This window comes from Salvelinus sp. IW2-2015, linkage group LG15 (assembly GCF_002910315.2).
Source record: "Salvelinus sp. IW2-2015 linkage group LG15, ASM291031v2, whole genome shotgun sequence".
NCBI lineage: Eukaryota > Metazoa > Chordata > Actinopteri > Salmoniformes > Salmonidae > Salvelinus > Salvelinus sp. IW2-2015.
The window spans coordinates 5,257,687-5,271,830 of NC_036855.1; the positions used below are offsets into that span (position 1 = coordinate 5,257,687).

The 14,144-nt window shown below is 46.2% G+C and overlaps 1 protein-coding gene across 1 annotated transcript in view; it reads right to left on the minus strand.

Moving 5' to 3' along the window:
- Positions 1-14,144, minus strand: part of LOC111973957 (adhesion G-protein coupled receptor V1-like) — a 248,282-nt gene that overhangs the window by 82,375 nt on the left and 151,763 nt on the right. The window contains 10 exon segments of the mRNA XM_070446866.1: positions 1,911-2,011; positions 2,519-2,679; positions 3,670-3,809; positions 4,303-4,552; positions 4,748-4,953; positions 9,491-9,535; positions 9,537-9,567; positions 9,569-9,622; positions 9,624-9,754; positions 12,057-12,344. Of these exon segments, the coding sequence (XP_070302967.1) occupies positions 1,911-2,011; positions 2,519-2,679; positions 3,670-3,809; positions 4,303-4,552; positions 4,748-4,953; positions 9,491-9,535; positions 9,537-9,567; positions 9,569-9,622; positions 9,624-9,754; positions 12,057-12,344 (1,407 nt within the window).

A 14,144-nucleotide genomic window follows, 5' to 3' on the forward strand; every position in this document is an offset into this window, starting at 1 on the left:
CACTACTTACTTACTTACTTACTTTATTGTCCCCATGGGGAAATTTTGTTGCAGTGTCATGTACACATTTAAAGTGGCGTTAAATACAAAACAAGATTGACAATACAACTTTCAATAACAGTCACGCACCAATAAATAAAATAAAATTTAAAATTKAAAAAAGATGAAAAGACTAGCCTGCTGGCCTTACGGGGTCAATGGGAACATTTGCCCGAGCTATTTAAGAGGGATATCACACCTGGCACAAATGATTGTCTCGTTCTATTTTTCCTGCTGAGGGGTGCCCTATACCTGCGCCCAGAGGGGAGTAATTCAAAGTCCAGGTACAGGGGGTGACTTGGGTCTAAAATGATTTTGTGAGCCCACAGAGGGAGATGCTCCTCTGGTCGGCCTGATACCACAGAGTCTGGATCAACTGCTGGTACCTTAGAGACCCTCTAAAGAGGATGAGCCCTCAACCCTGACCCCTAACCCCTGGCCATCTGCCAGCAGCATAGGACAAGTATGTATATGTGTATAGGTGATGGGATTGTACACAGTGGAGCAACTGCTGATTTTGGGGTTTCAATYCTATTGGTGCATGAAGTTGGATGAACAGAATTGCTGTGGTGGTGTTCTATTTCAAGAGATTCAACCTCATTTAACCCTTCGACTGTGTCAAAGTTCAAACACACAGTGTCAAAGAACTCTAGGTCAAACTCTACACTGCTAGTTATAGGAAGATGTGGGGTTGATACTTCACCCAGGCCTTGACCAGAAGGCCAAACACTCCCCTACACATACCTACCTACCAGGGTCTACCCGGGTCCACCAGCGTCTACACGGGTCCACACTGGTCCACCAGGTTCTACCCGGTTTTACCAGGGTCTACGTAGGTCTACCTGGTTTTACCGTGGTCTACGTAGGTCTACCTGGTTTTACCGGGGTCTACGTAGGTCTACCCGGTTTTACCAGGGTCTATGTAGGTCTACCTGGTTTTACCGGGGCCTACCCGGGTCTTAACGTACAATACAGTATGTGACAAGGACAGGACGGAATTTTCCATCCAAAACCTTTTAGGTTCAGGGGCTCCACTTGGCAATAAAAGTGGCGTGACCAGGGTGTTTGGCCCCATGAAGAACCAGGTTTAGTAGAGGTCTGTGTTTGTCTATCAGGCACTGGGGACCAGTGGAAAATTCCCACTCCCACTCACAGGTCCGAAGGAGCTGAGACACTCCTCCGTGGTAGCCCCCCACCGGACACATTTCTCCTTCACCGCTCTAACGGTTAACGGCAAGCCGTGGTTTATGGAAAGGACCCAGGGGGATGTTTGTTGTCAGGCTAAACAGCCTCGTCCGTTACGGTTGTGACGGCTAACATTTGTTGGTGTCTGTCCAGCCCTATGCCACAATTCTTAGAAAACATCTGGTGACATCTGTAGCACCTGTTGGGGGGTACATGTGCGTGTGTGTGTGGTGTGTGTGGGGGTACGTGTGTTGTGGTACGTGTGTGTGTGTGTGTGTGTGTGTGTGTGTGTGTGTGTGGTGTGTGTGTGTGTGTGTGTGTGTGTGTGTGTGTGTGTGTGTGTGTGTGTGTGTGTGTGTGTGTGTGTGTGTGTGTGTGTGTGTTTGAGTAGAGTGGCTGCTGACCTACATGGCAAGGCAAATTGATCTGAATAGAGATGGATGCTTCTATCACTGGTTTCAAACGTTTCTCAGCAGTCTAAATCTTCCCACACGGTCAGAATGTGCTAATCAGCTCACTAAGACCCTGACAGAGTCAATAAAAAGGYCAGGGAAACTAGTGATGTTTGTACCACTCAAAAGCCAAATGGCTAGTATGCTTGCATGAGAACATCGATCTGGACCGGGGAAGACATGTCGGTGTTGTGTGGAGATTCAGAGATGGGACAATACGGGGGGTCTTCATACCTGTGTCCCAAGGCAGCCTACCATCATGTGGGTGAGCAATTTGGCAGCAAACATGGGGAAGCGAGAACACAGCAGGTGGGATACGATGGCCAAGACGAAAGCTGAGGATCAGACCAAAAAGAAATGCTTTGTCATTCCATGTCAACCATAAAAACCCATGTTTTATACTTGGATCAAAAATGCTTGTAGTAAGACCATCTAAAACCGAGTGGGAGGGGATTGTAGGACGGGAAGAGGCCCGAGCGACATCCAAAAGGAACAACAGTGATGAGGCAGACAGAATGGAGACATGAAGAGAGAGAGAGAATGGAAGGAAAAAGACAGAGGAAACGGAGCGAGATACACATATACAGAAGAGAGAGATAGATAAAAAGACAGAGGGAGATACACATATACAGAAGAGAGAGAGAGATAAAAAGACAGAGGGAGATACACATATACAGAAGAGAGAGAGAGATAAAAAGACAGAGGGAGATACACATATACAGAAAAGAGAGAGAGATAAAAAGAGAGCGAGAAACAAAGAAAGATGGATGTAGTAGAAACGAGGACTAAAGGCTAAACTAGGTGAACTGAATACCTAAAGAGACTCTTCATCCATACTGTACCTGAGATGCAGATGAAGCCTGAGGCGTAGAAGGCCTCGTTGTAGGAGGCCAGGGAAGCCATCTGGGCGTGGGCCGTGTACACAGACAGGTGGGAGCATGCACACTCCACATAGTTCCCACTGTCATCCACTACCCTGCAGAACTGCCCGTCTGACAGCCAGCTAGAGGAGAGGGAGAGAGAGAGATAATACAGGAAGTAGTCAGCCTTAGGCAGGRAGATCATATGAAGTTCTGATTGGAACATCCAGCTGTGTAGTGTCTCTGCTTGATTGGTTGCTCCAATGTGTCCACTCTCAGATACGTTAGGGGACTCAGATCATTTCAAAGGGTGACATGTATGACAAGATAAGAGCATAGAACTCATATTTTTTCCTTATGAAAATGAAGTTCATTTACTTTGTGCMTGACAGACAAGACTGATTGTCCTAGTCATGACTGCAAAGTCCATGACAAACTTTAATAGACMTGCTATCAGTGCAGTGAGACAAGGAGGAAGTTGAACAGGCCTCTCTTTTCCCCCTCAGGATGACGTTATCAACGCTGTCGTCTGCTTGGTTATCTGGGAGATGGATTGTTGAGACCGCTGCTCCACGGGCCAAACCAAACCGGAGAAATCTGCTTCCTATTACAGGCTGTTCAGCCAAGAGTCCCACTCCGGTCCTCCTCCGTAATGTTCTTTCTAACACACTTCTGAGGGGCGGGAATGTTTGGGAACTTGGAGCAGAACAAACTGAACCCTCACAGACATCACAGAGCAGTCTAGGCCAGCCCAGAGATGGATTGAGGGAGCCCAATTCATCTATATCCAAAGAAAGAGGTCATGGCTGGACAGAACCTGATCCCTGAACTCTGACCTCTCTGCTAGAGGCTGACCTGAAGTGTGAGGTTCACACCTACAGAGCAGACKTGAGAAGAAGGGGGAGGACCCTTTAACTCACCTAAGTGATTGTGTCCTACAGTCATTTCACTCACACMCCACATTATTACATGGGTTCAAGTTCAGGATAGCAACAGAAATTAAGAGAAATATACGTTTTGGGGAATTAATAAAAAACCTAGAATGTGTGATTAAGAATGCTCTGTTTGTTGTGCTAGAGCTACATAGTACTATGTGAAGTAAAGTAACTGGGTATAGGAGTGGGGGGTCGTACCTCTCAACAGCCTGGCTCCACAGAAGGCACAGAGACTGGCCAGGTTTGACCCTCAACCCGGGGGTGTGGATACGGTACACCACCTCGTTACCCTCAGTCAGGGGTCGTGACCCTCGGCCCTGCAGGCTGGCAGAGAACACCTACAYAACCAGAGAAATACCATTACAGTACAGAGTGGGATGGAGCTGGCCCGAAACACGGATCTGAGGTCAACTTTGTGCTTTTCCTATTATTGTTCAACTAAGGATTGGGGAGGGGTAAACTGATCCTAGATCTGTGTCYACGGTTGCTACGGACAAACACTATAGGTCTTTATAGCTGTAAAGACCTAGTGGCAGAGACCTGGCACAGAGCTTCGGTGGAACAACACTGCCCCCTGCTGTTTACACCAAGCACTAAGGTTCTATTTAGGAATTCATTTTCTGTAATACCACAGGTATTCTCCTGTAACTTGATATTTATTTACCTTTATTTTACCAGATAAATGGACTGAATGAGAGAAAAAAAAACTTTTTACAATAATGACTTCGGGAAGAATTGCAGAGGGCACCCATTTCCAGTATAGTTACCCATCAGTCTGTAAGTGATAATAGCTGTCATGGTGTGGCTTTGAGTGTATGTGGGTCTGCTTGCCTTGCCGTTGAGCGCGGTGGTTTTGTCGGTGAGGAACCAGTGTTCGGTGCTGTACTCTGTGAGCTGCACCCGGCCGCAGGCTGAGGGGGAGATGGTGCCAGTGGGCAAGGCTGGCACCTCCAGGAGGTTCTCTGGCAACTGAAAGGTGTCTGAGTTCTTGCCTGTGAACGTGTGCCCGTTGATCTGGGTAGGGTACCAGTGGTAGGAAGAGATGGAAATGTAGGCACAAGTGTCCAGAATGGTCCTCCCCCTTTARAAATACCAACAAATCACACTCTTATGTTACTCATATAGTCTTCTTTTTAACAGTGGGAAAGGGTGATCCATTCTATATTTTGCCCCTCAAATAAGACATCTACTATAATAACATAGTCAGCGGCAGAAATAATAGACAGCAATACTCTTGAGTTTTTTTACCAACAATCCCCCATGGGGCAGGACTCACCTTTGAGCCTGTGCTCCACACTGGCTGTGTGTGAGCAGGGAGAAGGCGAAGCGCTCGGCCACCTCTGCCAGTTGGCTCAGGCCCCCTGTGTCAACTCGGCTGGGGTTGGCCATGGCACACAGTAGGTCATAGGTCAAGCCACGGCTGCTGTCCGCAATAGGGGTGCGCTCTGCCTCCGTAAGCACCTGGCCAAGCAGAGAGAGAATCTCGGTTTGTGTTTGTGCAGAATTGGAGGTAATTATGACTAAGACAAATATATCCAGTAATCTGAGAGCCACCTATCAAATGCACACACACACACGCGCACACAGTACCCTGTGGGTCATGTAACAGACATACCTGGTTGGGTCATGTAAACCGAAGTACTGTGGGTCTGTCACACAGTCTGTGGGTCATTAACAAAGTTCAGTCACGCCAGCAGTACATGATGGGTTATGTAAAACGCGTAACTGTGGGTTTGTAAACAAGCCACAGTACCTGTGGTTATGTAACAAGCACGTATGTGGTTATGTAAAACCACACAGTCCTGGGTTATGTAACAACACACAGTACCGTGGTGGTTATGTAAACACACACACACGTCCTGTGGGTTAATGTAACACACCACCAGTACCTGGTGGTATGGTAACCACCCAGTACCTGTGGGTTATGTAAAGTGCGCACAGTACCCTGTGGGTTACTGTCCTAAACAGTCACCGTCTGGTTATGTACACACACAAGTACCCTGTGGGATTATGTAAACACCAGTACTGTGGTTATGAACTACACACATACCTGTGGGTTTAGTAACACGGCACACAGTACCTGTGGGTGTGTAACACACGACCAGTTACTGTGGGTTATGTACCACAGTACTGGTGGTTTGTAACACAGCTGACCGTCACCTGTGGGTTTTGTAACACCCAGCCAAGTACACTGTGGGTTATGTAACACACGGACAGTACCTGTGGGTATGTAAAAGCACAGTCCTGTGGTTATGTAACACGCGCACATACCGTGGGTTATGTAACCCGCACAGTACCCTGTGGGTTATGTTTAACACACAAAGTACCTGTGGGTTATTAACACAAAGTACTGTTTATGTAATGCAAGATCCTGTGTTATGTAAACACACACACGTACTGGTGGGTTATGTAAGCACCAAAGGTATCCTGTGGGATTATGTAACACACAACAAGTACCCTGTGGGTTATGTAAACAGCGTACCTGGGTTATGTAACAACGCACAGTACTGTGGGTTATGTAAACCTGCAAGTACCTGTTGGGTTTGTAACCACCATACCTGTTTATTCACGCACTCCCTGGGGTATGATACACGCCGTCCGTTTATTAGCACCATGCACGTACCTTGGGGTATGGTAACACACACCAGTACTGGGTGTTATGTAACAGCACAGTAACCTGTGGGTTATGTAAACACAACAGTACGTGTGGGGTTTGTAACACCTGCACAGTACCTGTGGGTTTTGTACATGCACACCAGTACCCTGTGGGTTAATGTCAAATGAAACCCTGTTTATGAACGGGGTACAAGCACACAGTACCTGTGGGTTATGTAACACCAACCGTACCGTGGGTTTGTAACACACACGCATGTACCCTGTGGTTATGTAAACACCATCAGTACGCTGTGGGTTATGTAACACAGCACACGTACCCCTGTGGGTTATGTAGACCCACAGTACACCTGTGGGTTTATGTAACAATGCACAGTCCTGTGGGTTACTGTACACAAAGACCTGTTTAACCATGAAGACCTGTGGGTTATGTAACAGACGAGTACCTGTGGTCACCGCAAGTACGCCGTGGGTTATGTACACACACAGTACCTGTGGGGGTTTATGTAAAGACACACAGTCCTGGGGTTATGTAACACAATGAAACAGTACCTGTGGGTTATGTAACAGACCACAAGTACCTGTGGGTTAATGTAAACAACACAGTACGCTGGGGTTATGTACAACACGCACAGTACCTGTGTTTATGTAACACCCACAGTACACTGTGGGTTTGTAACAACACACACAGTACCTGTGGGTTATGTAAACAGACACAGTACCTGTGGGTTATGTACAACGCACAGTCGTGTGGCTTTAACAGCCAGTATGTGGGTTATGTAAACACACACGTACCCTGTGGTTAATGTAACAACGCACAGTACCTGTGGGTTATGTAACCACGAACAGTACTGTGGGTTATGTAACCGACAAAGACTGTGGGTTATGTAACACCTGCAGTACTGAGCTTTCACCCTAGTGGTTATGTAAACGCGCACAGTACCCTGTGGGTATGTAAACACACGTACCTGTGGGTATGTAACACAGAAGTACCTGGGTTATGTACATGCACAGTACCCTGTGGGTTTGTAACCACGCAAGTCTGTGGGTTTGTAACCACCACAGTACCTGTGGGTTATGTAACACCACACAGTCCCTGTGGGTTATGTAACACACGCACAGTACCTGTGGGTTTGTAACACACACACAGACAGTATGTGGGTTGTAACCCACAGTACCTGTGGGTTTGTAAACACGAAGTACTGTGGGTTCTGTAACAACACAGTACCTGTGGGTTATGTAACACATGCACTTACCCTGTGGGTTATGTAACACACACAGTATGTGGTATTAACACCCAGTACCTGTGGGTTATGTGTACAACAACTACACCTGTGGTTTGTAACACACCACGTCACGTGGGTTATGTAAACGACGTACTGTGGGATTGTAACCACACAGTCACGTGGGATTGTACACGCCAGTAACGGGTTTTGTACACACGCACAGTACCCTGTGGGTTATGTAAACACCGCACAGTACTGTGGGTTATGTAAACCCACAGTACCTGTGGGTTATGTAACACAACACAGTAACCTGTGGGTTATGTAACGACACACAAGTTCCCTGTGGTGTATGTACACGACAGTACTGTGGGATTTGTAACACCACACACGTACCCTGTGGGTTATGTAACACCACATGCGGTATGTGGTTTGTAACACACGCACAGGTTTACCTGTGGGTTATGTAACACACGCCCAGTACCTGTGGGTTATGTAACAAACACCACAGTACCCTGTGGGTTATGTAAACACATGCACAGTACCTGGTGGGTTATCGGTAACACACATCAAGGTACCCTGTGGGTTTGTACAAACACCACAGTACCCTGTGGGTTTGTAACACAGCCACAGTACCCTGTGGGTATGTACAACACCGTACTGTGGTTTGTATGCAACAGTCCCTGTGGGTTATGTAAACACACCACAGTACCCTGTGGGTTATGAACACTGCACAGTACCTGTGGGTTTGTAACACAACACAGTACCCTGTGGTTAGTGTAAACACCACAGTACCTGTGGGTTATGTACACCAAAGTACTGTGGGTTATGTAGACCACAAGTAGCTGTGGGGTGTAACAACGCCCAACAGTACCCTGTGGGTTATGTAACACTGCACAGGTACCCTGTGTTATTGTAAACAAAATACGTACGCTGTGGGTTATGTAACAACCCCACAGTTACTGGGGTTATGTAACACAATGCAGCTACCGTGGGTTATGTAACACATGCCAGTAACCTGTGGGTTTGTAAACACACACACAGTACCTGTGGTTATGTAACCAACCAGTATGTTGGTTATGTACAACTACAAGTACCCCTTGTGGGTTTTGTAACACACATGGCAGTACCTGTGGGTTATGTAAGCACACCACAAGTACCCTGTGGGTTTGTAACACAGCACGTACCCTGTGGTTATGTACACAAGCAACGTACCCTGTGGGTTATTCACAAGTGTGAAGTACAACCCAACATTACCCTGTGGGTTTATGAAAACACAATCACAACCCTTGAGTTAAAGCCAGTGTTGAACAATCACCATCATGAAAGAGGCTAGGTTTGCCTCTCAGTGAGTGTGTGTGGAAGCTCTTAAGAGTGATGTCTCTTTGAACTCCATCTCTCTCTCAGGATCATGTTGGTTCATTCCTAGTGTGGTGGTGACAGTTATTCACTGTGTCCTTAGCCCCAATCTGCTCTTTCACATTGTATGAGGGGTTGGTTGTTTAGCAACAAAACGACGTGCGCAACTATGGGGCTAACAGAACGTTTTGGCTTAGATTGTTGACATGTGAACTATATTTAATCTCCAATGTTTATTGAAAACATAATAATTTGCACAATGAGCACTTGTTGATTCTTAAATACATTGTTAGAGATAGATATTTTGGCATATTAGATTGACATGATAGTCAAACATCAATGACACGTGCCAAGACTAGCGAGCTGACAGCAACAATATGACTGAAGAACATAGACTCAAAACGATACTAGCCGTGCTGAAACGAGTCACTACGTGGCAGTTTCTTGTCATTGTTGGTAGCTATCTGGTCCAGAATCACAGACTTCTGCCCCACTGAGGCGTGTGCATCGTTTTCGTGACATTGTCAGCTAACCTGTCTATTACAGAGCAGACTTGGTACAGGCTGATGGATTGAGCTGCTTTAGTCAGACACTAAGTAACAACAGAACTTTAAAAACTAATCTGTAGATCGGTCATCGTTTTGTACTGGGACAAAACTCACACACAGGCACACACATATGCAACACACACATATGCAACACACACTAGACACACACTACACCACACAACAAAACAGAACTTTTAATAGCAAACAAAACAATTGCAAAAATACTAGCTCCTCCTTCCCGCCCCGCTCTCCTTCCCTCTCAGTGGCGTCCAGCACGGCGGTCAGTTGTTCTGGTGTGAGCTGTTCCGTGAACTTGCTGAGGCAGATCCTGGAGCACCCTGTCCAGTATGGTAGTGTAGAGGCTGCTGGAGCTGGTCCAACAGGGCCCACACAGCCTGGGCTCTGTGCCGACACCAGGGTCACGTTGGCCAGGCCGTACTCAGGGTGCACCCTGGCCTCCACTGGCCCATACAGCTCCACGTGAAAGCGCTTCGGCGGGGGGTTGGAGGAGGCCTGGTCGGGGTGAGGGTGATGTTCAGCCTATGTCCTTTGGCCAGGTCAAGGTCAGCTGGCCTCTTTTTCAGAAAGTCCTCCGGCCAGCAGGCCAGATCAGGGTGGGGCCACTGCCTCAGCCGAGGGACTTCCTATTGGATTACAACGAAACAGGAGTGTGAGGTCACAGTGGATAGAAGATGGAGGGAGTTGGGAAAGAAGACAGAGAGAGAGAAGAGAGATGGATGGATGAATGGATTGGGGATAGGTGTTGCGTCATTACCGGACGTACCACCCACCCGCAGACCTGCAAATACGACTGCCTCTCCCTTCCAAACAGATACGAATGTTTTTTGTTGTTGTTGAGAACAACTGAAAACTTTTTCAACTATGGCAAAATGTGTAGAATAGGAGGAAATTAGCTTTAAAAATGCTAAATTCTCTCAGCCTCATTGCAAGATTTATAGAATAGCATGAGATTAGCTATAAAACTGGGTGTTATGAAGGGGGTAGTGGTATCTGCGAAAATGCAGTATGCCGCTGGTTATTACAGCTTTGAATGTGCATTTCAAAAGATAAGAGGAGATTGGTTGGAGAGCCATGGAGAAACAGAAGGGAAAAGGACAAATGAATGTGGAGGGACTCTGCATCCTTTGAGCCATTGATATGTATTCTCAGAAAATCAGTACTGTGTGAACGATGACAGGAGATAACCTGGTCATATGTAACATGATGTGGAGACTGGAGTTAACCTGGTCATATGTAACATGATGTGGAGACTGGAGTTAACCTGGTCATACGTAACAGGATGTGGAGACTGGAGATAACCTGGTCACATGTAACATGATGTGGAGACTGGAGATAACCTGGTCATATGTAACATGATGTGGAGACTGGAGTTAACCTGGTCATATGTAACAGGATAAGATGACTGGAGTTAACCTGGTCATATGTAACATGATAAGATCACTGGAGATAACCGGGTCATATGTAACAGGATGTGGAGACAGGTGATAACCGGATCATATGTAACAGGATGTGGAGACAGGTGATAACCGGGTCATATGTAACAGGATGTGGAGACAGGTGATAACCTGGTTATATGTAACAGGATGTGGAGACTGTAGATAACCTGGTTATATGCAACAGGATGTGGAGACTGTAGATAACCTGGTTATATGTAACAGGATGTGGAGACTGTAGATAACCTGGTTATATGTAACATGATGTGGAGACTGTAGATAACCTGGTTATATGTAACAGGATGTGGAGACTGGAGTGCTAGTAGGTGTACTAGACAGTCTCCCTTTTGAGTTGCAACATCAAAAGGCTGAGAAGTCAATATCAGCCCCCAGACAGAGAGCAGTGGGTCAAACACAAAGCACTCATCACCACACCTGGGAGAGAGGGAGGAGGAGACCAGCTGGAAAGAAAGTAAGTAGAGGAAGAGAGAGGGGGGACAGGAGAACACAGTGTAGGGTGGCCAATCAAAAAAAGTATCATGTGACCAATGGGTAAAGCAATATGTTAACTGTGTTTTTATTTTATTTAACCTTTCTTTAACTAGGCAAGTCAGTTAAGAACAAATTCTTAGTTACAATGCCGGCCTACACCGGCCAAACTCAGACGACGCTGGGCCAATTGTGCGCCGCCCTATGAGACTCCCAATCATGGCCTGTTGTGATACTGTCTGGATTCGAACCAGGTTGTCTGTAGTGACGCCTCTAGCACTGAGATACCACTGTAGACCACTGCGCCAGTTGGGAGCCCCATGTGGCCCAAGTGTAGATAATCCTATAATAAAAGCAAAATGGTACAAACCTCATGTCTCTATCATAATCTGTTCAACAGTTATTTGAGTTCTTACCCTTGTAGGATAGCCAGAATTAAGGTGACTAAATAAATGGAGGCCAGAGGGAAAAAGTGGCAAATTGAAAATTGAATGGCGTCAACTAGACTGGATTCTGTGCAAGAATTAAAGCTACTGGCAACCTGACAGGGTCACTTTCCCATTGAACTCTTCATCCCTCTTCTCAAATTCACATTCAACAATAGAGGGAGGATGGATATTGATATTAAGACATGACATGTGTTATTTTCATATTTTAGTATGTGTTTTCATATTTATTCAAAATTCCTATTATTTTTTGAAGATTTCTCACAAAAACAAGGGTATCTCTGAAATGTCAACGGAGCACTGAGCGAAAACTAGTTTTTTTATTTTCAAAGCCTTTTACATTTAGTTCAGCTCGCGTCATGGTAATTTATCTTTTTGTGACGCGCGTTAACAACTTTAAAGACGAAAAAGCGTGTTTTCAGTCGACACCCTACACAATAGATCGACAGAAACCATTTGAGGAATAGGGTGGATGGAGCGTGTCCGATACATCCTGAGCCATTTCCTGGGGGGTGAGGACTGAGACTGGGACTGAGACTGAGACTGGGACTGGGACTGAGACTGGGACTGAGGCTGGAACTGAGGCTGGGGCTGGGACTGAGACTGGGACTGAGGCTGGAACTGAGGCTGGGGCTGGGACTGAGGCTGGGGCTGGGGCTGGGACTGGGTGCCTTTTTGGGTGTTGGTGTCTCTTGCTGGCATTGCAGTAGAGTTTGACTTCGATGTCCCATGACCAACACACTGTTAGACATTGAAGGTGAAACAAATCCGGTCAGTATAATTAGGTTAGGGAGAGGAATGGAAATCTGATCTAGTGAGTTAGACAATACAACAACCTGAATAAGATGGGACTTGTAATTTTCAACCAGAAGGATGTGAGTGGTTACAAAGGGAGACAATGTATGGTGTGGAAATGTATGACAATATTTGTGTGGCTATTCCATGAACACTGTATGTAACCAACAGGTACAGTAGTTTTATGGCTGGGGAAGCCACTCTAATCCCATGTTCAACAGTACAGTAGTTTTATGGCTGGGGAAAGCCCTAATCCCATGTTCAACAGTACAGTAGTTTTATGGCTGGGGAAGACCTAATCCCATGTTCAACAGTACAGTAGTTTTATGGCTGGGGAAGCACCTAATCCCATGTTCAACAGTACAGTAGTGTTATGGCTGGGGAAGCAACCTAATCCCATGTTCAACAGTACAGTAGTTTTATGGCTGGGGGAAGCACCTAATCCCATGTTCAACAGTTACAGTAGTTTTATGGCTGGGGAAACCCTATAATCCCATGTTCAACAGTACAGTAGTTTTATGCTGGGGAAACCTATAATCCCATGTTCAAAGTACAGTAGTTTTATGGCTGGGGAAGCACCTAATCACAACATGTTCACACATCAGTTCAACAGTACAGAGTTTATGGCTGGGGAAGCACCTAATCCCATGTTCAACAGTACAGTAGTTTTATTTGGGCTGTGGGAACACTAATCCCATGTTCAACAGTAGTAGTTTTATGGCTGGGGAAGCACCTATCCCATGTTCAACAGCAGTAGTTTATGGCTGGGGAAGCACCTAATCCCATGTTCAACCGTACAGTAGTTTTATGCTGGGGAAGCACCTAATCCCATGTTCAACAGTACAGTATTTTATGGCTGGGGAAGCACCTAATCCCATGTTCAACCAGTACAGTAGTTTTATGGCTGGGGAAGCACCTAATCCCATGTTCAAAATCATTAATACAGTAGTTTTATGGCTGGGAAGCACCTCATCCCATGTTCAACAGTACAGTAGTTTATGGCTGGGGAAGCACTAAATCCCATGTTCAACAGTACAGTAGTTTTATGGCTGGGGACGCAACCCATAATCCATGTTCAACAGTACAGTAGTTTTAATGGCTGGGGAGCACCTAATCCCATGTTCAACAGTTACAGTAGTTTTATGGCTGGGAACCCTAATCCCATGTTCAACAGTAACAGTAGTTTTATGGCTGGGAAGCACCTAATCCCATGTTCAACAGTACCAGTAGTTTTATGGCTGGGAAGCACCATAATCCCATGTTCACACAGTACAGTAGTTTTATGCGTGGGAACCCTAATCCCATGTTCACATTCTATTTTTCCTTTTCTTTTTTTTCTTCCTTTTCTCCCTCTGTTATGTTCATCGTATAACCAGTTTAGACGTTCCTCTGTCTGCGTGTTGCGCATAGGAACCCGAGTACCAGGCCTGGTTCCTGGTTGAGATCTACCAGGTGGGTTTGGCGCTGCCATCAATGAAAGTTCCCGCTTTGCCAACATCACCCTGCTGGAGAGCGATGACCCGCTGGGGTGGTCTACTTTGCGTGGGGTCCAGACTGCCTGTAGCCCACCTCAAGACCACCCACCTCAGTCTGCAGGTGTAGCAGAGAGGCCAGCATGCCTCCAACATCACCGTACTCTACCGCATGCTGGTGAGAACCACACACACACAACACACACACACACACACACACACACACACACACACACACACACACACACAACACACATACCTGGTACAAACACTC